This window comes from Trichogramma pretiosum, unplaced genomic scaffold (assembly GCF_000599845.2).
Source record: "Trichogramma pretiosum strain Unisexual culture from Peru unplaced genomic scaffold, Tpre_2.0 scaffold19, whole genome shotgun sequence".
NCBI classification, from domain to species: Eukaryota; Metazoa; Arthropoda; class Insecta; order Hymenoptera; family Trichogrammatidae; genus Trichogramma; species Trichogramma pretiosum.
This window is the reverse complement of record NW_019641707.1, coordinates 2,214,702-2,239,398: the sequence shown is the minus strand read 5'-3', so window position 1 is coordinate 2,239,398 and position 24,697 is coordinate 2,214,702. Positions and strand designations below refer to the sequence as shown.

Genomic DNA, 24,697 nt, shown 5'->3' with positions numbered 1-24,697 from the left:
TGATAGACACCACTTTTTACAGCTTGAAGTATACATATATGTATATATCTTAACAATCACAGTTCAATCAGAACAATACGAGAAGTATCGTCGATCGCAAAAAACGCCGACCAACAGTACATTTTCATTCGTGCGCACTATAGATTTTTGTTTTTTTTAATTCGAAATAACGCCGATCACGAATCTCGGATATATTACTTTTAAAATAATAAAAGATGAATTGTATTCATTCCGGATTCGTGCCAGCAATCAAATGTTCATCTCATAACAAACGGATATTCCAGTAGTAATCACATGAAAATTTATTCAACGTAATTTGCGGGTAAACATTGACCAGAGTACCCACATAATGTAAAACTATCGGATTTGCATGAGAAAATAGTTAAACGCCGTATACATCGTTTGTGTAAGTCCGATATGTTCGAACTGCGGCAAGATAGGAAAGAACCCGCTTTCGCACGTTTAAAAATATGTTTACACAAAAGCACTTTATATCGATTCATAAAGCAAAGAAAACAGCGTGCAGAGCACATAAATCTTTTTGATCGGAGCATTTACAACTAGCACACTGGGAACGCTCCCTTTGTCTTAATCATTATTTAGATTTTTTTGCTTCACGTGCAATATCCTCACACGTTTCACTCATTCTTGCAATAATTTCTCATTTTTTCCTCTCTTTCTCTCCCTTCATGTACATTTAACATCGTCTATCATTCACTCCTTTTTTCTCTTTCTCTCTATCTCTTTCTTACTCTCGCTCTTTCTCTCTTCTACATATACTTTTACACGTAGAATCATCCATTTATTTTACATTTTTTCATAACATAATTTATGTACAAATTGGGTAGTAACGACTGTTTTAGATAATCTTCAATAATAAAATGTTTACCATTTAGATTTCATATTTTATACCTATCTATGCGAAGAGTCTGAATTTTCTCGCAAAGTTCGTGAAACATTTAAAATGAGGACGAGTAAGCGATGTAAAGGACAAATTACCGATACATCGACAATCGCGTTAATTGGCTAATTTTCTGTCACTTCAACGAGATAAAGGTTTTTTTTAGCGAGCTTATTCTAGTTCAATTGGCATGTATAATATGAATGTTCCCTTGTTTACATTTGTCTTATCCTGTCTTCGTGTTTAAATAGCGTTGACAACATTGCGCTCCAGCGGCATTTAGCTTTGCAAATCAGTGCGGAAAGGCCGCCAGTATCGGCGTTATGGCTTCGACGCCTGGAACCTCGGCAGGTACAATCCAAATTTGCTCTCGATACCAGTGAAGATCGGCAGAGCCACTTGATAGCCTCCTATGTGGTCCGGATTCGTCGATCGCATGTCGTCAGCCACTCCCGTCGCAGGCACTTTGTTGTCCGAGCCAGCTGGCCGCCTTCGGAGAGAGAATTCTTTGTTAATTTTTCACCTTACTTTGGTATTAATTGTTTAGCGCAAAACTACTTACGATCCTCCAAAATCGACAAAGAACAGTCTTTGTAGCAGCTCGTAGGTGAACAGTGTGACACCAAATTGAGGCGAAGATCTGAATACTCGAGCTTTAAAAAATTAAAAAAACTTGTTATCCTTCCGCCTTGACCATTTCACAAATATTTCAGTTTTAGTTGAGCAATGTTCTTTAAAAAGTCTAATATTCATTAAAAACCTTGTAAAAAGTCCAAACATTTGTTATTTATATCAAACGATGGATTCACGATAGTAAATGAGAATTTATTGATGACTGATATGGAATTGGCTTCGCAATCGCAAGCATCGGAGCATATTAACATATGATGAATCATATGACAGATCAACACAAAAATGAAACGCCATCATCGTGTTGCAACAAAAACACGCACGCACGCAGAACGTTATTACTTACTGGTAATGAAATTCAGCGGTTATTTTTAGGTATATCGACGAACCGATAGATATCCGACATCAATCGGCATCATCATTTTAATCGAGATAATATAAAATTACAGAAAATTGTAAATTGTTCGTAACTAATTGTATAAAATAATGTTTGTTTGTTCATAACGCAGACGATTTTGCAGATTCGGTAAAAAAACCACAACCGCAGCCTCGTGTGCGTCAATTCAAGACTGCCCCATCAAGACAGAGAATAGAGTTAATACCTGTTGCTCCTTTCCAGAATGCTCTTGCGCCCTCCTCCTTGTATATTTTCTGCGCGCAGTCCATCAGTCCATTGTAGGTCGTCTGACCCTGCCTAGCTACGACCTGTAAGGGATAAACATATTCGAGGTAAGCAAGGGACCGAATGAAAAATTCACTCGATTCGGCACAAAAGTAGCGAAGCATATACGTGTATTATGTAATAAATTTCTCTGTGTGTGTGTACCTGTAAACGGGTTTTGATGACGTCAGCTGGAGTAACAAGCGCAGCAGCCGGTACACCGGCTATTGCGCCGGCACAGAGCAGCGATAGCGGCGTGTTATATCCACCCTCGTCAGCGAATTTCGTTTTCGTATGGGCATACATGGGAAAATAAATTGCGCTGAATGGTACATCTCTCAAAAGACACGCTCTTGCGCCCTGAATAAAGGGAAAACGTCGTTTAGAGCGGGTAATATATAATAGGAATTTTAAATAAGAGGTAAAATTGATTTTTGCTCGAAAAAGCTCACTTTGTAAAGACCGAAGAGTCCGAGTTCTTTGACGACGGCCCAGGCTCGGACCTTCTCGCCGCTGGCTATCTCGCCGGCGACTTGCAATCTGATTTTTACGATTTCGAGAGGATTGGTGAAAACTACTTGGGAAGCACCGGCGCACCCACCGGACATTATTTCAGACCAAAGCGGAAGCTGACCATTTTTATCCATGAACTTGTCGCGCACAAAATCGTTGACTGTGAGCTTGATGGCTTTCTCGGGCGCGACGCCCATCAGCTGAGGCACGAGGCCTCTGTAAAGTCCGAAGAAACCTTCGTGCCGGATCACCTGTTTGGAAGCGGAAAGAAGAAAAAAGTTGGACTTTAGCTCGTGGCGAACTTGAAATTTTATCAGACTAAAAGCAAATGCATGATTGATCAAAAAGTACTCTGAAACTGAAAATGTTCCTGCTCTCAACACGGCCGGCCGACGGAGTGACAAAATCTCAAGAGAGTTACGAATCCTCGTATTGCATGCCGAACCTGACGAGTTATTTCGTAGCTGTCTTCGTGTTTAGCACTCCGTCGCGGATTTTCTGTTTCGGAATGAAAATTTTTTCAACGTATTTTTCTTCTGGTTATATAATATGAAGTATATAAAAAACATACAATATAGCATATTTTTAATATTTATAAATGCAAAAAGAACCGAGTCAAAGGTTACACCGACCTTTTTACAACAGTCGAAACTGTTTTTATACATAAGCTCGCCGATGAATGAGCCGGTACGCTGATTTTGCATGCGCGTTTTGACCAAGTCGATCGGGTAGACAGCTGTAGCGCCGACAGCTGAAATAAACGACATTTCGGAGCGTTACTTTACTTGTCATAGGTCAAATTTGACAAAGTATCAACTGGCAATAATTAATTGATCGAGTACTGACCTCCACCAATTGAACCTAGTACAAAACGGTAGCCACTCTCCATGATTTGGACTGCAATACCTCTCTCCTCTGGACTCTGTCAGAAATAGTTTGATGATTACAATCATGAAAACGTGTAAGCTTAAATTCGAGTATAAGAAATTTAAATTTACCGAAACTGCTTTAATTTCTGCCAGCCTTTTCGTAATATGTTTGAAATACTGTTCAGGTGTGATTGTTACCAAGTCGTTGTAAACAATTTTTCTGCAAGTCGAGCAAAATTAAATAAATTAATGGGCATTTTCAAAATCATAGAATAACGTTTTAAGCACATGAAAATACTTATGATAATTACTCAATGATATTCAATTGTTGATAATACATTTAAAGATTTATATTAGATTTTAAACAATCATTCATGCTGAATGAATAAAAATAATAGGATACAATATACAACATTGTGATGAACAACATTGAGTGAAACAATTAATAAACACGTGTATTCGGTAAATATCTAATATGCATGAAAGTGTGTTGTGAACCATCGATAATCGTTGAATAGAAATGTAAACTGATCGTTTAACATTTTTAAATAGTATCAGAGACGCACCCTAAGCCCGTATATGCTGGCTCTGTCTCTTCGTTCACGCTGTTCCGTAGCAGCACAAACAATACAATACGTAATTAGTATGTGTATGTACGTTTAAGTAATTGTGACATCCGTATGAATAAAATATGCGAAGATGTAAATTAATTAAAGCTTTTTAGTATTTCAAAAACGGTTCTTTTGACGATATAAACAAACAAATTTGAATAATTGAACAATTCAAAATCATTTTTTTCAATTAAATGTTGCTGAAACTTTTACGATTATTAACAAAAAAAGTATTACTTCTTTATATGAAAAAATACCTACCCAGTATGATGCAGAAGGTCGCATAGATGGAAAAGAATGTCGACCTCCAGCGGAGTTATTTGAGACATCATCTGTGCAGAGTGAAGAAATTCCTCTGTAAAATAAAGTTTGCATCACGTGAATGATTTTGAACTTTTTGAAGTTGAAAATACTTTTGGAACATACCTTTCGTAACTTCCTGATGCCTGTGCCCGTTGGTGGCGTTAAGGTAAATTCGTTTAATCAGTTCCATGTTATTAAGCAATGAATTGAAAGCCATGAAATATGGAAAACTAACTTTTCTCCCATGCTGTCCTAAATTTAACGCCTGCAATGAAAAATCATTGGCAAAATTGTAAGTCAAGAGAATCAAGTGCAATCGAATCAGTTTTAGATTAAGTGCAAAAAACTCACGGCTACGAGATTATCCTTGACATCTTTTGTGAGCAGATGACTCTTGATACTGAGCATGATATCTTGAAAATCCATCGCCGATATAAAACCAGATCCATCTTTATCGAACTTTTTAAAGGCCTCTAATGCGTACTCCTCGTGGAAATCCTAATAAAAATTGAAATAATTTCAATTAATGGTTATTAATTGGCTTACGACGAATTGGTCAATTATAAAGACAAATTTTGCAGGCGCGAATCAAAACGCACGTCACGCTTTACATCGGCTGATTTCTTTTCAATGACGGCAATGAAGATACATCGTTCGTACCAACTCTTTGTATCACGCGTACGCGGAAGCAATTCGTTCGATCGATTGGCGTTCGCGCGATAATTCAATTGAACGCGTTCGTAAAATCTTGAGCGATAAAGTCGATGTTATTTTTCCAATCGAAAGAAGACAGCATGATCATGACCGACTTACGTGAAGGAACTGACTGAATTCGGCGTAACTGATGAGCCTCTTCTTGTCTTTGCCAAAGTACAGCTTGATGAAACTACTGTCCATGTTGAAGGGCATCCTCTGATTGAGGACCGTTTTGTGCATCACCTCAGCGAACTCGTCTGGAAAAGTATCAAGAACGTTGTAGACATTTTTAATTTAGAATTAGGTAAGTCCAGGGGATATTGAAGACTTATTTCTTACCAAACGTAACCACTCCATTTCCGTTAACGTCGAATAACTGGAAGGCTGTTTTATAAAGGGCGTCCGGCACGCAGAGCAAACCCTCGAAGTCTTGAAATTCGGAAAACGAGATAAGTCTGAAATACAATCGAAATAATTAATGCTTTGCCTAGTCAAAAAAAAACTCGCCGTAAAAAGAGGAACTTTCGTACCCATCTTTGTTGGTATCAACGATACCGGCGAGTAAGGCAACGGATTCTGGATTAAAGGCTGCATCGGTGTAAAGGCCAAGGTAGCTTCGTACGAAGTCGTTCGAGGTCATACACCGCTCCCCGTTCTTGTCGACGACGGTGGCATACTAAAAGCAAGAAATGTAATTATGTCAATAAACGATACTGCTCATTATCACCTGCAAATAGAAGATTCTTGAATTACCTGCTCGAAAATCTCATGAAGTCGCTCGCCATTTGCACGCTTCAAAAATCCGGGACCCTGGAACAAAGGAAAACGTATCTGCGTTAGAAATCAATCACACAATCTGCGCGTCGTCGATAACGCATTGCGCGCATAATTGTAATTAGCGACTCTCGATCGCTGTAGCTCATAATTTGTATATCAATGTATCTCCCCTTGGCGAGAAAATAATTGATTTCGAGTCGAGAGCAGCAGCAAGGCCGTTGGAGTAAATGAGATGAAAATAATGAAAAACATATCCCCGAAACAAACAAGGTATGGATTTACAATGTATTCATCGTCCCGATACGACATGATTTTGCAGTAAACCCAAACGACTGGAGCGAGTCAAGTGCATCGTGATGGACGAAAAATTTAGTTACGACTGTGTGCCAAGTGCATTGATAATCGTGGTTGCTCCTGGTAACGCTTCTAATACACGTTTACAGACTAGCGTATCTCTCGCGGCTCTGCAGCTGTATGCAGGATCGTTTATGTAATGCCGTACGTGCCCCAGTAGCTTCGAAAAATCGATCGCAATGATAAGTGCACAATATTAAATCCTGCACGCGAACTCGAAGACGCCGCACGATGCGTCGTGTGCAGCCGGCGGCGCCCGCGCTGCAGCGGGATCGCAGGGTCAACGCTAAAAAAAAAGTGAGCTCGGTCTTGCGTGCGCGATTATTATGTTATGTGTGTGTGTGTGTCATAGTTGACCTTAACCCTGCGTGTCGATGCACCGTCATAACCTTGGCAATTAGGACCACGTGCAGCCTTGCAATAATACATTATGTCAAGCATCGCATCGACGTGAAATATATGTATAAGATTCGCAACGGACACTCGAAAGATTGCGATGAATTGAAGTGCGTAGATCGCGCGTGATAGGCGATTATCGCCGTGCGAGAACGAGTCGAAATGCATCGTGTTGAGATTATATTTTATGAAAAAAACGCGTACAGGAGATAATAATCAGCTGCACGTATCCCTGACGTCCGGAGATTGATTGAACAGATTTATGAATAAGCGGGCGGTGCCGCGAGGTAAATATTGACTTAGTATACTTTCCCATTTCATTGGCTACTATCTACATGGACATATAATGATTCGCTGAACTAACGATTCGAGCTTATGTCCTTTGAAAATGTTTGAACATGAAAAAATTTTCATTATCAACCGTTACTGCTGCTGCTGCAATGAATCGCGTGTTGTCCATGTTACGAACGCGTATCGGTCGCATGACATTATCTAATCGTTTTTGCTATATACCGGTATAAATAATATTAAAATATAAGCTGAAAAGAAATTCGCTCGCCGCAAGCTCAGTCGTTGTGTTGTATTTTATAGAAAAATTTATTCATCTCATCTGTTATAATTTAAACATTTTTTTAACCCCAAAAGACAAATCTTAAATTATGCAGCAAATACTGAACGATTTGAAATTTGAAAAATCTGCATCGGAAATGTGTTATTTTTATTTCTTCGCTGAGATGCGAGCGCCGCGCATCATCTCATCGAGCATTTTGCCGCTCTCTTTTTTCCCGTTCCTCTCTCATTTTCATGATCACGCGTTCGACGCATGTCTTTCGATCCGTGTATATACGCCGTATAGCATGCAAAGTTACCAAATGTATATAGAGCTGCCTTTGCGGTGTATATATTTTTTTTTACTCCCGATGCCTTGACTCACGTGCGCGATACGAGGTCGTTTGGTCACGTACGCACCCCGAAGACGAGTCCTTTTTTCCTCATATTTACAAATAAAAATCTCCGATTAAAAAATATCGTCCTAACAGCTGTATGGTAATCGTGCGCGCGCGAGCCTTTAGTAGAAAATTTGCATAGAGAAAAATACGATCTGATCCACCATGGCCCGGTACACGTTTTTCACATATACACTCGTTCGTGGTGAAGGCAAACGTAATCCATAAGAAAACAAGATATATAGGCGAGAGAGAGAGAAGCGTTCCGCTCGATTTTCTTTACGTAATTTACCATTGTAATAAACACTTTGCGCGCCGAGGGTCGCGAAGATATTATGAATAAAAAGTGTCGAGGCGTGCGGCGAACGAACAAACAGTTTTCTGCGCCTCGCATTTGTATACTATATATATATTCGCACGAGCAACGGCCTTATAGGTGCAATTTGTTGTTCGATTCAACTTACGCAACGCGCGCGTGTTTATCCTTATAAGCTATACCGATGTAGATCGCACGCGCAGCGGCAGCTTCCGAGCGAGCTTTATTTTGTCTGGAATGCTTTTAAAGCTTTTTCTTCTCCCTTGACCGATGGGATTCCGCAGTTGTATAGGTGAGTTTTAAAATCAACCACGCGTGGCATGAGTAAAACACACTTGTCAGGGCTTCAGCGTGAGATCGGCCGATACGACGCTGCGTCGTCGTCGTCGTCGAGTGTGGTCGACTCGTAAATTAATGATAACTCGAGAGCTGATTGCTCTGTTTATACGTATTCAATAGCCTGTGCAATAGCACGCATACATACGAGAAGCGCCAGAGAGCAAGAGATAAAATGCGCGATAATACTACTTTTTGTACGTGTCTTTAAAATTTTTCGAATTACGCTGCACGAGGTGCGTGGATGCTCTCTCGAGCGATGCTAATTATCGAATATACGGGTCACGCAAGTGTAAGTGTTACATTATTGCCGATTTGATTCTTTTTGTGTACGTGCCCGAATCTAGATCAAACCGAACGACACCGCACAAAAATTTCACGCGAATTGCGAAAAATTCCGCACGTTTTGTACGCAATAAATCATAAATTTTGAAGAGCTCTGCAATTATTATAACACATTGAGATTTGCTCTCTATGAGGTCATAAGAAGAAACAGACGTAATCACCCGCGAGAGTCCCACGTGCTGCGAGAAATATGTATATTAAAAAAACACGCTTCTCTCGCGTATATTTTTCAAAAAGTAAAATATCAACATTCTCGCACGCAACTTAACCTTCTCGTGAGATCTAGATCATATTTTTAGGTCACAAGGCAACAATCGGCTCTTTCTACGATTATATTGATAAGCAAAATCATTTTCTCCAGTTTACTGTTGCTTTTGTCGTAATCGACGTTTGTGCAATGGCGACGCAATGAAAAAAAAATCTTAATTTAGCTGTTCTTTATAAGCGGCGCGAAAAAAATAAACATTGGCACTCGTAATTAAGCACTAGAATCACAAATTCATTCACATAACGATTATATCACTTTCGGAAGCCAATTACTGTACAAATTTGTATGATAATGCGAGCGACGGCTGACACGGCGCGATACATAAATAATGAAGTTTTATATTCATACTTTGGTGCTCGAGTAAGGCATCCTTATTCAATCTCCAGTGGCACACAGCACTATCACGGAAATTTCCTAAAAAGTATATTTATTCCGGGCTCTTATAACGGCAGTATAGTGGCAGCAGGCAGCAGCAGTGGCACGTCCTCACGTGGCGCTCTCGTGCACAACTTACTACTGTAATAACGCGTGTGTTTACAAGACGGACGCGCGCACGCACATACACGGGCACTATACGAGTTGGTTTCTTATTTTTTTTTTTTGGAGTTAAAAAAAGACGAGAAAACGAGAGGTAGGATAATTTATATACACGCGTTCGCGCAACGGCAGTGACTGAAGAGCGTCAACTAGCATAATCAGCCCATTTCGATGGAGAGAACACGAAATTCTCTCTCTCTATCTCTCTTTAGCTCTCTTTTCGGTCTCTCTCGTGTACAACATCGCATTGTTCGGCTATAAGCTATGTACAAAAATGCGGCGCCGCGCGCAAGTGTACGCGAGAAAGAGAGATAGAAAAAAAATCGCGGAACGAATGTGCCGTCTTTTTCTTTCCAATACATAAATACAATCAAGACTTCCCCACTCTTCCGACGACTGCCGAACACCTACAAGAATTAACGTTTGCGGCATCATCATCAGCTGCTACACGAGGCACACGCTCATACATCCGTGTAAAGACGGTAGTGTGCGTCTGTGTACAATAGCACGCGGAACACACGCGAATAGCAGCAGCAACGGCGCGACAGCAGAGAGGCTTATAACGATAAGTCAATGTCGATTCAAACGACGACTCGTATAATGCCAACAGATAAACAATGTGTATATAATATAATGTATGAAAAGCGAGAGCGATTAGAGCAAAAAATGGGAAAAAGTTTTCGGAAATTTTCGAACTGCATCGGATGAACTGATCTCTTTGCTGAATAGTTGTAATGCAACGATATATGTAAAATATTGCGAACATCTCGCGCGCGTAGCATGCAAACTGGCCTCGACCAAGGACGCAACGTGATAACTTGTTAATTTTTTTTTTTTACGATTTTATGCTTTTACGCATACACGCGCGACACGCTTTGTTACGCAATAATGAAAATAGTGACGATATATCTGGACAACTTTCATGGCTCCGATGCGCTTTTCAACTCTAGAGGGCCGGAAAACCAATATTTTGGCGCATCAATAAATCTTTTCAAGTTTCTGTTTATACATTGGAATATTTATGTTCACAATATTATTACTTATTTTTTATATATTTAAGGTCAATTTACCTCTGGCCACCCCTTTTTATCCACCCTAATCAATTAGAAACATGACTTTCACCTTACACGAATGGTAAATTGTTTTGGTTTCATGAGGCCATAATTATGAACAAACATCTTATAGAAGGTATTTAATATTACATAATCCAATGTGAATTTACCTTTTTCATCTCTTTTTCACCCCATTTATACAGGAAATTTATTTATTACTCGCTGTAAAAGTATTAAAACGCACCTAGAAAAAATGTTATTTCAACCTTAGATTTGGATTCAGCGTAAAAAATACATTGAAAACGTGAATTTACATGATAAAAAAATGTTTAATCAACAATATTTTATTGAACTTGAAACTTTTTACTCGACCTTTTCCGTCCCGGACCGGAAAGCCAATATATTGGCGCCCCCCCTGATCGACTTTTTGCCTATGATCGATCGATGATTAAAGATACCTTTTATACCAGTTTTCTATGGGTGATTTGACCTCTTAAATACAGGCTCTCTAGAGGTTAAACATTTCTGTAACAGTCCCGTTATAGTTTTAAATTTTCTGCTAAGCTGGAGTAAAATGAAACGTTTCACAGTTCAGATTATGTGTTTTAATTCGTTGCATTTACGGCCGGAGCACAAGAAATATTTCATAAATGACTGTAGAAAGAGGAAAGACCGATAAGGATAAGAGCCGTTTATAAAGTACATTCAATTGCTACCAAATTTACATCATACCATTTAATAATTAATTTAATATAATGAAATATGATAATTTAATGTTTTACCAAGTAATAACTAGAGTATTGGGTCCAAGGGAAGGAAGTTTCAGGCAAGTCCCGAACAATTGAACTTTCCGCGCGTGGCACCGAATCAACAGATGGTTCAGCGGCGTCGTTTTGATTCATTTTCTAAAGCGGCTAATATTTAAATCACAGCACGTGAATATAAATCTAAAGCACTGTAAATGCGCCTCGTTCCACAATTGCACTCGTACGAAGTGAACTATATTTCGTGATGATGTCGCGGCACTCTGTGTGCAACCTCGCCAACCCTATCGAACGCGAGCCTGCATGACGCTCGATCCTGGATTTTTCGAGTCGGAGTTTTCGACGGAGTTTCTTGTTCTTAATAAAAGAAACTGCGACGAGTTGACGATTCCTTATCAAAGGGAAAAACTTGAACACTGTACACTGGCGGCTACGCAACTGCGGAACTGTCGCGCGCGCGAGGCTGCTGTGCAGGCGGCCGATAATCTCGCGTCAAACTGGCGGCGGCGCTTGCATTTCCAGAGTCCTATAATGCAGGCGTGAATCGAAGCGCAACGAAGGCGGATTCTCATATATCCACATCTTGTGCCGCTGCCGCCGCGCATATAATACACACACACATAAGTATATGTATATGAAAACCGCCGACGTCAAGGTGGCGGGGGACAAAATTACGTTGTGCATGGCTCACCTTTTAGAAAACAACGTCGCGGCTTGCGCGCAGCAGCACACACGACTTGTATATTATGCGATAAGTTGTGCACACAATATCGTTTGTTGTTTTTTTTCTTTAATTTGAAATTTTTCGATCGATAAACAAGTGAGCGTTTTCTTTCGGGTGGCTCAATAATATTTAAACAAACTGAATTATCTTCCAGTTATACTTTAAGCTAAATGCGGTAAACAAAAATGTGAGTGAAAATGTAAATAAAAAGTGATCTGGACAGTTCAAAATTACGTCGTTGCATCTTTCAATTGGATTTTCCCCGCATCGTTTGAAATTCTCAAAGTGATATTATTCTTTGAAGGTAAGTATATAATAATAAATTATATACATTACACGCATACACATTGCAGCATATCATATACGCATGTGAGCCATGTTAAGTAGAGATGCACGACCTGTCGATGTGTGCCCGCTGCACTGTAATTGCGTTTGGTATTTCTGTCACAGGAAACTCTCGTGCGTTCGCCTCTCTGCGGGCGGAGATTCGATTACGCCGAGAAAAGGAAATGATATACTTTATGAAAAAAAAAAAAGAATTACTTCGCTGGAAGTCTTTTTACTTTCGAGTTAACTCGGTGCGATCGCGCGAACGATTCTGCCGACTCTAACTTCAAATGAAATGTAAACAGCCGGAAAACCGTGTACCCGCACACAGATGAACGGAGCTCGATTTAGTAAAGCGCCGGGTTCGAGTATATAAAATTTAGAAACAATTGAACAGACGCAATAAACCGTGTAACATGAATCGCTGCATTGTCAAGTACCAAGCGCGTGCATATTATAATAATATAGTCAACTGCAACAGCTCGTACGATTGCACCGTTTGATCTGCCAGAAAATAAATCAATGTCACGGGCTCGATAAACAAACTCGTGTTTTTTCCTCTCGAGCATACAAGCGGTGGACCGAAAAATAAATCACGCATCGAGCTGCGGGGTGAGAGAAAATAAAAACAGCGCGTTATAATACTTGAGCGCGATCGCGACAATAATTGTTCGCTCTTGTGTGTTTTATCGCGCTTATACTCTCTACTCGCAAAACCCCCCCGCGAAGAAGAAGAAGGAGACGGCGGCATTGAGCAATGCCGAACGTGACGCGACGGAGGAGAATTACAAAAAAAAGAACATTGATATTAAATATTATCAACGTTGTGTGCAGGTAGACGTTTTTTTAGATAAAGTTTGATCTTAAGCTCGCGAACGTGATAAACAATCGCAGGTACGACGCTTGGGTTGCACGTAGCTGCGGTGTACGTGTGAATAGTCGTCGATAAATGTGGGCTCGATTCCAAAAATTCCAAGACTGCTGCGTGACGGATGCTGCGTGCGTCTAGTTATGATTGCAAATCGAGGCCGTGATTCGACTGTCTTTTTTTATTTTTTTGCTGTCGTCGTTTATCGGTCAAAAGAAAAAAGCTGCTGCGGTCAAGGGTGAAAGAAAGAAAATTTCACAGTTTGTCTCGGCGAATACGAGATTTAATTCCCTATAATCGTGTGATACAGCGAATCGATGTATGCGTGGACTATTATACTCGTTGCTCGTTGATAAGAGAAACGTCACGTGCACCTAGACGAGTGCACAGAACGTCATAGAACGATGATGATTATAAAATAGCAGAGGCACACACATGCGGCGCATATAGAAAAATTGCTACGGAGCTACACGCGTACGTTATTACATGCCGCTTATTTTAGCCGAGGTAGTTTGCATCTCGCTCCCTCCTCTCTATCTCTCTCTCTCTCGGGCTCGTATCGGTCTCAAGGTCCGCGCTCTATAAATTGCAGCATCGTACGAGCATCGCAGCTTATATTATAAAAGGCGCGTTTCGCGTTGCATCGCCGCAAGCTGCTTCTGCTGCTGCTGCTGCACACGACCAAGTCTATAAGGTTTTGCACGCGTATTCTACATGCCACAGCGGTATAAGCACGTGTGCAAATAATCGCGCTATTACGCTCGCTGCACTCGGTAATATATTATGTATGCATTAGCTGCAGACGAAAAAGAATGACAACGATGCGCGCCTCGATCAAAGCTCTCTCTTGCTTCCTCGTTCTCTGTGGGCGCTTCCCCTCTGCACTCGCCTCTGATACCTCGGAGACTTTTTATCGATTGCTTCTTTTTCTTCTTACTACCCACACATACGTAGTTGTCTGGCGTGTACAGGATTATGCAGGGGGTAGCTTCGGATTTGCACCACATATTATTTGCTGAGGTTTCCACCGCGTGAGCTTTTCCCGTATCCATGCAACGTGTATTTATCGCGTTTTCGTTTCGGTTCAAAAATATGGCACAAACATATCGATGAATTTAGGTGCCACGCCTCGAAAGCACAGCTTTGTTAACCGGTACATTAAACTTCGCGCTCGAAAATCTACGAGCAGAGAGTCTCACGTGTAATGTGCGATAATACACACACAGAACTGGGGGGCAGCAGGTAGAGGAGGTAAAAATAATCCCAGAACAAACAACGCGTGGCGGCATCGCGAAGCTCAAGGTCGCTGCTACATCGTGTGCACGACGACGACGACGAACGCGACAAATACATATGATCACGAACGCGGTAAGAAACTTTTACATTGAAAAATCGATCTCGCGCTCTTTATTGCGAGAAAACACGAGTGTCTGCCTGGGCAGAAATCCGCAAGGGAGGCTCGGGAACCCGGGCCGAAATGGCAAAGTTTTTTTTGACTACTATGAGTGAGCGATAGGTGTGAATTCACTCAAGTGCCCCGAGCTTTACGAGAGAGATAGTGTTCTTGTAAATCGATCGATCGACGAACTTGCCCGTTCGTACGAGTGTCTCATACAGCAAAACAACGGAATCGACGATTTTGACAGACTTCGCTGACATTTGCAAAATCCCCTTGACATTCGGAGGCTTAGGTATATGAGCGATCGTCACGCGACATGCGACGCGTTTATTAAGTATCGAGTGAGGGGAAAAATATTAATTGGTAGTTCAAAAGAAGAAAAGAAAATCCATAAATGTAATTCAACTGTACGAGCCAAGGATAATCCACAATGTCCACTTGAATCATTGACGTATCGTCCATCACGTACTTCTCGCGGTCGAGGAATAAGAAGAGAAAAAAAAATTTTATTTTAATTCCAAGCTACAACAAATCGATAAGTGGTCGATCGCGATTCGCTTTTTCAGGATCACGGGGATCGTTGTTTTATTTACGGTTGAGATTGGGGCACGTGCCGCAAACTCGATTAACAAACAATGCGGCGCAGCTGTGCAGTTATGCTCAAAGATCCGCTGCACAACAGAGTTAGAAAAACTGCCGAGTGACACCTGCGCGCCTACTTCGCCAGCTCTATCCGCATACAACATCAGCCGAGCGAGCGAGTGCAAGATTGAATCAACGCCCCCCGTGAGTTTTGAAGCTTAGCCTGATTTTTTTTGAAATCAGAATAAAATTAATGTTAATATACCTCTTGACCGGACAAGCCAACGGTGAAGAGCCTCGTAAACATTCCCAGCGTCTTCGAGGTTGACTCGTGTCGTTGTTGATGAATGGAATGATGCGTTCACTAGGCGTTGATTATAAACGTGCAAGAATTCGTATCGGGTTGACTTCGACTCTTCTCGTCGATCACTGCGAATAAAAACAATCGTGAACCTGACACAAAGCACTATTTCTCTTTTTTTTATTTATTTATTTATATTTTTTTCTACCAAAAAAGTTTCAGACGCACGCACGACTCACTTAATCTGAAAAGCACACAGTTGTTGTACAGTTGGGCAACGGAATATATATATGTCAACGGGGTTAAACGCTGATGCAAAAGACCGGCGACGATGACACGATTATGACGAAGCTATCGCACACACGACGGACGATGTGTATATATTGTACGTACGCGACTGCAGCAGTAGCAACAGCATAGGGAGAGGAATGGAACAAGTGTCGAAAAGACTGCTGCGTTCTGCTGCAACGGCAACTACACTGCCTGCAGTATAAGCTTAATAATCAACAGAGCCCAGTGACCAACTCACGTATAGCAGCAGCAGCAGCAGCAGCAGCACACGCTCGCGCACAGCCAAACGTCGACGACGACGAGAGAAGGATGTGTGCTGACAATAATAATAACGCAAGCATATATACAACCTATGCAGCGTGTATGTATACGGTCAGTAGTCACGAGTCTCTGCGTGTATGTGTGTATACGCAACAGCAGGTGTATGCTACTGTGTGTATGAAAAAAAAAAAACATTCGTTCTCGGCTCGATGTTTTGCTGCTGGGTGTACTGCTATACGCTGTGCCTTCTGCAAAATTTCGCGCGCGCGCCTGCGCGCCCTCCCGCCCGACTGTAGTATAGTCAAACCGACGCCAGCAGCTAGTTTGACTTGACAGTCGCCGCACGTGCTATAAATTTTCGAAATTATTTTCGTTACAACTAATACCTATTGCTATTGTTTCTCGAGATTACGGTTGGCGATTGCCAATTGTGAAGCTGCTTCAAGCTATAACTGCGATAAGCTGCACGGTGTACAAAGTACACATATCAACGAGGGTGTTGGCTAACGACTTGCGCTCGGATCGCAACTGGCGGCTGTACTACTTCCGACTGCGCAAGTGTGTCGCTTCGTATCCCTCGATCGTGTGTTCGTACTATGCTAAATCGGAGTTGGCGCGCGCAAACTATGTACACAACACTTGCTTGATGCAAATCGAGGCTTTTCACCTGTACGAGCTCGTTGGATTTAACATAGAGATTACAGGTGTATCGATTTGGCTTATGTACCGTCGAAACGGCCCTGAGTGGCTGTGTTACGTACGCCTAGTATAGCGAGTATCAGGGTGGTTGGGAGAAGTCGACTTATAAGTCAATGTTGCAAGCGCATCTACTGCTAAATTTCTCACATGGCAATCCGTTGCATACCTCCGGTTGATAAAAAGCATCGCTACTTTTGCAATTTTTTGCGCGCGTTGCCACAAGCTCGACTTGCGCTCGGAGCGCGTAACCTGTAAAAGGCTCGCAAGATACGCCGAGTCATTGTTTATATGCTTCAACGTTTTCAAGCTCTCTTTTTCTATCTTTTCTAAATTTGAATGACTTTCAAGTTGGTCATCGCGATATTGCATTAAAAAAAGGTCAATATGACTTGTGAAAATTCAATAGACGATCTTATCGCAAGCTCCTCGTGATATAATATAAGCTCAAGTCGGAAAGCTGTAATTTAGATAAGCTCATCGCATGAGCCTCTCTCTGCTCGTTGCAGCTTGTTTTCGTCGATGTCGTCACGCGCGATGATGCTCTCTTCATCGATGTCTATATAAGTAATATACACCTATCGACGTTCGACGTGCTGCGCTACTGCACAAGACGACGACGACGACGACGCTCCAACAATGACGTAAACTGCAGGCGCAGATCGAAAGACAGTAATATATGTATGTACTGGTGCTGCAGCAGGAGGCTTCCTCCTTCCGTCTCGGGAGGCAGTCCTCTCGCGTACATATAGGCCCGCTGCACGTATACAGCAGCTCTTGACGTAGCGGGTAGAGCCGCTTCGCGTTGCCGTTGCTGCCGTTGCACTGTGAGCACTGTCAGCGTCGGCGCGTCGTCGTCGAATCGGCAGTATATAGACAATTGTGTATCGCGTCCCCACATACGATCAAATACCAGTGAGTATAAACCAACAAGAGTTCCATATAGATACGTACGACCACTGCTAATACTTTATTAATCGGCGTCTAATCAGCTTGGCTATTCAACTGGCCTCGTTCGCTACATAGCTCAAGTGTACATTTGCCATACATAAACGTGTGTAACGTACCCTTACAAATATCTATCACCTATATAGATCGCGTGCGGAGAATCGACGGTACAAAATTGGAGCAGTGTGGCGCGCCTGTTTTGCTATATAGATACACACTTCACTTTTACTATATCTCTCTCTCTTTCTCTCTCTCTTTTGCAACTTGGCTCTCTGGCATACGTGTTTAGCGCATATTCGCTCGCGAATACTCCACCAGGCAGTCGCTCCGTCTCCTTCCAACTCGGCAGCGACAAGTCGCTCCGTCCTCGTCTTCATTCACGCCGTGTGTGGACTGTGCACTGTGTGCTCCTACGTACACATTGCGAATTGGACGGCGCGCCTGTGTGGCTGTGTGTGCGAGATTTGCGCGCGCATCGACAGTTTGCGAGCGCAGCGGATACTTTCATATATAGGTAATATATACGGAGGCGCAGCGACGTAAACGCAGCGCGTTGCTGCTGCTGCTGCTGCCGTCGCCGCCCCTTCGCCACCCCTACCCAGTACCCACACAAACGTGCACAAATCGTGGAGCATAACGCTGTTACTGCTGCTGCTGCTATGCCTTCTAGGACAACGATTTACGTTTGATTGCTGCACGTCGTATATTCGCTTATAATACATACATAGCTCGACACTATCACGAACAAGAATAGCTGCTCGTTATTTTATTTTTTATTGTGTATTATTGTTACCTGTGTGTCTGTGTGTGTTTAAGTGGTGCGATACACTTGTGCATTCAAGAGTGCAACGAGCTCGAGTGCGGGTCACTTGCATTATTATAATTGCAATTTCTTTCCTTCTTCTTACCCCCGATCGGTATTATGTACGTGAAAAATAACGCCAGAGATATGGTTTATTGCGAGTGCTTCGTATTATTATGCTAAGTCAGACGTTTTACCTCCGTCAGTCAGTAACGTTCCACCTCGTTCGCGCGACGAGCGAATCCGATGAAAGAGTAACGCCAATATAAAAGAGTACGTACGACTGCACACGTTCAATTATTAATCCACCCTTTTTCATATGCTTTTTTTTGCTGCTGCTGCGAGAACATGTGATCGATAGCAATTGAATGCGACTCCGGAATGAAAGAGAAGATGGAAAAAACCAGCAAAGTATCAGATTATGTATTTTTTATTTGCCAGATACTTTGTGCATTTGAATAATCGTTATTCAATGATTCATCGATTTATTCTAGAATCGTACGAAATTCGTCGGATTTAATCTTTTTGCTCATGTTTACCTTGTTATAGTCGGCTCACGGTCAGTCGTTTTTTCAGTAAAAAGTGCACACGTGAAATTGTGTTGTTTAACTTGTATCTATAAGTTGCTTAGTTTATCAATTTTTGAAACTAGCTTTACTTCAAGGCTTTAAATAGTCTATGAAGTTATGTACAGTTTACTTCTATATACCAGGAGTGCATGTGTACTTTTGCTCGTTTTTTCTTTTAATCATTTAGATTGTGGTATGATAATTAATAATCCTGATAATAATTTATTTATACATTTCTCATAATTGTAAATTAAAATTATTTTTTAATATTCTTGGTTCAAATTATAAAATTTAAATATTTTTTCAGCTTCAAAATGAATCCCCAATATATGCAGCAGCAACAACAAACACCTCAATATGGACCTCCACCTTCTAATGCACCATACGGCGAACCCAATGCAAATGTATCTCTCAAACAACCATTTGGACCACCACCAATGAATAATCCTTCCAATTCATTTTCACCCCCGTACTATGTGAATGATGTCAGAAGACAGCCAACAGATACCCAAAGAGCATCGCCAATGTCACCCTCTAATCAAAATAATATAATTGACCAAATGTCTTCTATGAATTTGTCTGGTCATAGATCTCCTTCACAAGATTTTTCTACGTTATCAGGAAAAAATACACCAACAATCAATTCGCCATCCACAACAAATGGAATTAACCAAAACCACCATGTTCAAGGTAACCATAAAGTCCTAAACTGTAAATATTTATAAAAGTAATTGGACTGATTTCAATAATTATTGTAGGAGATTTAGGTATTAACAACATGTCAGTTAATAAATCTGCTTCACCACAAAAGCTGTTACCTCAACAGTTACCTCCTGTGTCAAATGCTTCCAATCAATTACCTCCTCGTGTGAATGCAGCTGGACCTGCATTTTCTCTACCAACTTCTGGTCACTCTCCTTCATATGGCAATCTTCCAGACAACACAGTGGCAAATCAAATCCATAGACCACCACAAATGAATCCGCCACCTCAAAGCAATCCTTATTACCAAGTTCCAAGCTCTGATAAATATGGGGCCACTCAATCTAATCAAGCAAATCTGACTGGTCCACCTCTTGCAGGAAAACCTCCTGATATGTCTCAAAGACCCTCTTCTGTAAATCAATCTTTAGTAAACCAAATTCCATCAAATTTGCCCCAAGGATCTCCTTCAAATAGGCCGCTGACATCACCTACATCAAGTAATCCTCTTTCTCCTATGTCAAACCAACAATTTATGGCTACACAAACTTCACAAGTTACTTCGCCAACAATGAGTCAGCAACATTTTTCAAGACCTCCTCTTGCATCTCAAAACAGTATGTCAGGATCCCCTGTATCAGGACAGCAGCTGTCTAGCCCCTATGGGCAACAAATGCCTTCTGGACCTATGCCAGTGTCTGGACAACAACCTGTACATTCTCCACAAAATTTATACAATAGTCAACCTGATCAACGTAGATATACACAAAATGCTTATCAACCAGGTCAAATGAATTATCAAAATAATGACTATTACCAAGGACATCCCCAGCAGCAACCTCAGTATGCACCAAATGTAAGTAGTTATTGCTCATACATCAATTGTAATCTTGACTGAAGTTTATTGAGTATTGGTGTTCATTCAAATATTATTTTAGCAGAACATGTATGCGAATCAAGCAAGTCCTTATCAAACGGGAATGTCAAGTCCTACTGGTAATTATGCACAGAGTGCTCAAGCTCAACGAAGACTTGATCCTGAACAAATGCCTAGTCCTGTATGTTATTAAGTACTGAAAAAACATCTGTTACATTTCAAAAATGTATCATGAATTAACTTTTTTTCACTTATTAGATACAAGTTATCCAAGAGGATCAAAGAACTAAAGGTGGAGTATTTGCAACCAATCAAAAAGGTCTGGTTCCACCTCTAGTCACCACAAAGTTTATTGTTGAAGATCAAGGAAATGCTTCACCTAGATTTATAAGATCCTCTGTATATAATGTGCCCGCAACTGCAGATATGGTCAAACAAGTCAGTATATAATTCTACTATATACTCTAAGGTCTTGCTTGAATATTAATGAAAATATTTTTCAGACACAAATTCCTTTTTCACTCATATTGAGTCCAATGGCTCAAATCGAAGAAGGTGAATTTGAGCCTCCTATTGTTGATATGGGTGAACTAGGTCCAGTTCGTTGCAATCGGTGCAAAGCATATATGAGCCCCTTCATGCAATTCATCGATGCTGGTAGAAGATTTCAATGTCTACTGTGCAGAGCTACGACTGAAGGTAATCTTCAGCTAATCATGTGTGATTGAATAATATAGCTTGACAATAATGCTCATTTATACTTCTTATAGTGCCTGCGGAATACTTTGCGCACTTGGATCACACTGGTCAAAGAATGGATCGCTTCGAACGGCCCGAATTGATGTTAGGAACCTATGAGTTTATCGCAACAAAAGATTATTGTAGAGTGAGTACTGAATTCAGGCGCACATTTTTATGAATTACATAATAGTATTTGAACCGTGTTTTTAAAAATTATTTCAGAATAATACGTTTCCGAAACCACCCGCAATAGTATTTATTATTGATGTGTCTTATAATACTGTTAAATCTGGTTTAGTCAATTTACTATGCTCTGAAATGAAAAAAATTATTCAAAACTTGCCAGTTGATGTTGGGCAAACTAAATCAAATGTGAAAGTTGGATTCATCACATACAACAACACTGTTCAATTTTATAATCTTAGTCCGAACCTTGCACAACCTCAAATGATGATAGTTGGAGATGTTCACGAAGTTTTTATGCCACTTTTGGATGGATTTCTTTGTGATCCAATAGAGAGCGAAACACTTATTGATAATCTCATGACGCAGATTCCACTGATGTTCGGTGGTACCCGAGAAACGGAAACTATTCTCGCGCCAGCTATTCAAGCTGGGTTAGAAGCTTTAAAAGTAAGATCGCATTGAACTACATGATAAGTACTTCTTTACAAATCTGTACGAATTAATTGCATTAACAATTGTTTAGGCGTCAGGCACAACGGGAAAACTCATGGTATTCCACTCTTCTTTGCCTATTGCGGATGCTCCGGGTAAACTTAAAAATCGAGATGACCGAAAGCTTCTTGGAACAGACAACGAAAAGTCTGTTTTAGCGCCTCAAACGACGTTTTATAATAATCTTGGACAAGACTGTGTTGGATCAGGATGTAGTGTAGACCTTTTTGTTTTTAACAATTCGTATATTGATGTAGCGACAATAGGACAAGTTTGCAGACTCACTGGTGGAGATTTATACAAATACACATATTTCCAAGTGAGTGATCGTTTCTTTTCATCATTTCAAAATTTCAAAACTGAAGTTTAATGTTTTCTTTTAATTATAGGCTGATGATGACGGAGAGAGACTGATTACTGATATTATCAATAATATAAGTAGACCCGTGGCATTTGATGCTGTAATGCGCGTTCGAACTTCTACGGGAATTCGACCAACTGAATTTTATGGTCATCTGTACATGTCCAACACAACCGACATAGAATTAGCTAGCATTGATTGTGACAAGGTATCTTATATTTTCATGTTTTATTTTTTGAAATTTAAACTTTACATTGAATATTATCGTAACTGATTTTAGGCCATAGCTGTTGAAATAAAACATGACGACAAAATAGCGGAAGACGATACTGTTTGTATTCAAGCGGCATTACTTTATACATCTTGTAGTGGAGTAAGAAGATTGCGCATCATTAATTTGAGTTTGAAAGCTACAAATCAGATGGGAGAAATTTTCCGTGCTTGCGATTTAGATGCGATCATTAATTTCCTCTCCAAACAGAGTTAGTCTTCATGGTTTTTGTTATTAAAATTATCAGGGTAAACTTGTAATTAATTAAAAAATTTTTCGTATTCATAGCTGTTTTCAAGTTAGTAGACTCCACTCCAAAGGTCGTAAAAGAGGCCTTGAACGCAAGATGCGCTGCCATATTAGCCTCCTATAGAAAGCAGTGTGCTTCACCTTCGAGTTCTGGACAGCTCATACTTCCTGAATGCATGAAAGTACTGCCAGTATACATTAATGGATTACTGAAAAGTGATGCTTTAGCAGGAGGTAAAAAATCATCAGGAAATTTAAAGTGATCTTAAATTAAAAAAAAATTTGATGTTTCAGCGGCGGGAGGAATTACTATCGATCAAAAGTCGTACGTTATGATGGCAATTGCAACGATGCCAATTAGTGAATCTCTCGTTCACGTCTATCCAAGGTTATTCGCAATTCATGAAGTCTCGCCTCAGGATAATGAACTGCCTCCTATGTTACGATGCTCGATGGATAAATATACCGATGATGGCGCATACTTACTTGGTAATGTCAATAATATTTGATGTTCTATTTACAGTGTGACATATTTTCATGATGTACATTACTTTCAGAAAATGGAATATACATGTTTTTATGGCTTGGTGGAAATTTAAGTCCACAGTGGTTAAAATTAGTTTTTGGAGTATCATCCGTAACTCAGGTCAATACAGATAAAAGTTATATTCCCGTCTTAGACAATGATTTAAATAGAAAAATAAGAGATATTGTTGCGTACATTGGAAGCGAAAGACGTTATTGCATGAAAGTAAGTTAATCATTTTGCTTTCAGATGATAATTTATAATTTGATTAATTTAACGAATAAAAAAATATTTTCAGTTAGCAATTACGAGGCAAAGAGACAAAATGGAACAAGTAATGCGTCAATTCTTAGTCGAAGACAGAGGTGCCGACGGCAGCCCCAGCTACGTGGACTTTTTGTGCCAGTTGCATAGGGAAATAAGAACACTTCTTAGCTAGTAAAAATTTTAGTTAAGCAATGCTTAAAATTGACGACAAGAAAACAATTTCTTTTTCAGTAGGGTATGAATGTGGTACGCAATTTTTGAGAATAAATGCACGCAAAATAATGAATATTTTATCGTGGGTATGGGGTAAATAAGAACAACTAATTGTGTATATTTGAAACTTTGAACAAAGTTGAATGATCGTTTTGTGTAATGTGTCAATTGTTAACAATTATGTATCGTATAGTGCTTTGAATGACGCATTGATATGTATGGATAAAAAAGCATTATAAATTTATATACATATAACTGCTAAGTCAAAATTATGAATCAATTTAAAGACAGTTATATTTGACGACATTTCGTTTAATAAATGATAAATCCTAACAATATTATTTCTGTATTGTAGAAAAATGTAAATGAATATTAAATTCGCAGCAGCTGGAGGAAGGATATCAATCTTGTTCTTAACTGTTTCTCACAAAAATCTATTTATCCATTTGTCTAATTAAACGTTCGCGAATGTATACATTTTTTCTCGTTAAGCACCGATGACTCATCCGACAGACGATGGTAGAAAAACAATTCATTACATTTACCGCGATCAATTTAATCTAATAAAAAGATACAATGCTCGAGTAGACACGTGTAATTCCGTTCGGGTAAATCGATACTTATGTACGCTGTTTGCGCCCGTGTTAACGACGAAAGTGTCACGTAACGGGAGTTTATGCGAGACCCGATTCGTGTTTCATATATCAATTCACCCTCTATTCATTTGAATAGCAACGAGGGAGTACACGACACATACGCCCAAACCAT

At 40.3% G+C, this 24,697-nt stretch overlaps 2 protein-coding genes across 7 annotated transcripts; one reads left to right on the top strand and one right to left on the bottom strand.

The window, feature by feature from the left end:
* Positions 1-152: 152 nt before the first annotated feature.
* Positions 153-16,567, bottom strand: LOC106650932 (calcium-binding mitochondrial carrier protein Aralar1). 6 transcript variants are annotated; one of them, XM_023463092.1, is made up of 18 exons: positions 16,416-16,567; positions 15,442-15,605; positions 5,938-5,994; positions 5,715-5,860; positions 5,524-5,639; positions 5,302-5,441; positions 4,840-4,986; positions 4,612-4,753; positions 4,447-4,540; positions 4,141-4,179; positions 3,704-3,794; positions 3,552-3,627; positions 3,338-3,456; positions 2,645-2,956; positions 2,358-2,552; positions 2,134-2,236; positions 1,464-1,554; positions 153-1,391 (listed from the first exon to the last, which is right to left on the bottom strand). In XM_023463092.1, exons 2-18 carry the CDS (start codon positions 15,481-15,483, stop codon positions 1,223-1,225), a joined length of 2,079 nt encoding a protein of 692 aa, XP_023318860.1. In that variant the 5' UTR covers positions 15,484-15,605; positions 16,416-16,567; the 3' UTR covers positions 153-1,222. The 6 variants fall into 6 exon arrangements, with proteins under 6 accessions (XP_023318860.1, XP_014224701.1, XP_014224700.1 ...); XM_014369215.2 differs by lacking the exon at positions 16,416-16,567 and adding an exon at positions 15,717-15,802; XM_014369214.2 differs by lacking the exon at positions 16,416-16,567 and adding an exon at positions 15,686-15,776.
* On the top strand, positions 16,120-24,334 carry LOC106650931 (protein transport protein Sec24C-like). Its single transcript, XM_023463091.1, has 15 exons — positions 16,120-16,140; positions 19,352-19,734; positions 19,803-20,602; positions 20,685-20,804; positions 20,882-21,061; positions 21,127-21,322; positions 21,394-21,509; positions 21,587-21,997; positions 22,074-22,361; positions 22,432-22,611; positions 22,684-22,885; positions 22,963-23,157; positions 23,218-23,412; positions 23,481-23,674; positions 23,748-24,334. The coding sequence occupies exons 1-15, from the start codon at positions 16,121-16,123 to the stop codon at positions 23,886-23,888; spliced, it is 3,621 nt and encodes a 1,206-aa protein (XP_023318859.1). The 5' UTR covers position 16,120; the 3' UTR covers positions 23,889-24,334.
* Positions 24,335-24,697: the final 363 nt, after the last annotated feature.

What these genes read in the sequence shown, in the direction of transcription:
- LOC106650932 (XM_014369212.2), bottom strand. Translation starts at nt 11,414, where the DNA reads ATGAATCAAAACGACGCCGCTGAACCATCTGTTGATTCGGTGCCACGC. An exon ending in AAATGGAGTGGTTACGTTTG is followed by an intron (nt 5,442 to 5,523) that starts GTAAGAAATAAG and finishes ATACTTTTCCAG; the next exon opens with ACGAGTTCGCTGAGGTGATG. An exon ending in TCATCAAAACCCGTTTACAG is followed by an intron (nt 2,237 to 2,357) that starts GTACACACACAC and finishes TATCCCTTACAG; the next exon opens with GTCGTAGCTAGGCAGGGTCA.
- LOC106650931 (XM_023463091.1), top strand. Translation starts at nt 16,121, where the DNA reads ATGCAGCGTGTATGTATACG. An exon ending in TGATGGCGCATACTTACTTG is followed by an intron (nt 23,413 to 23,480) that starts GTAATGTCAATA and finishes CATTACTTTCAG; the next exon opens with AAAATGGAATATACATGTTT. An exon ending in AAAGACGTTATTGCATGAAA is followed by an intron (nt 23,675 to 23,747) that starts GTAAGTTAATCA and finishes AAATATTTTCAG; the next exon opens with TTAGCAATTACGAGGCAAAG.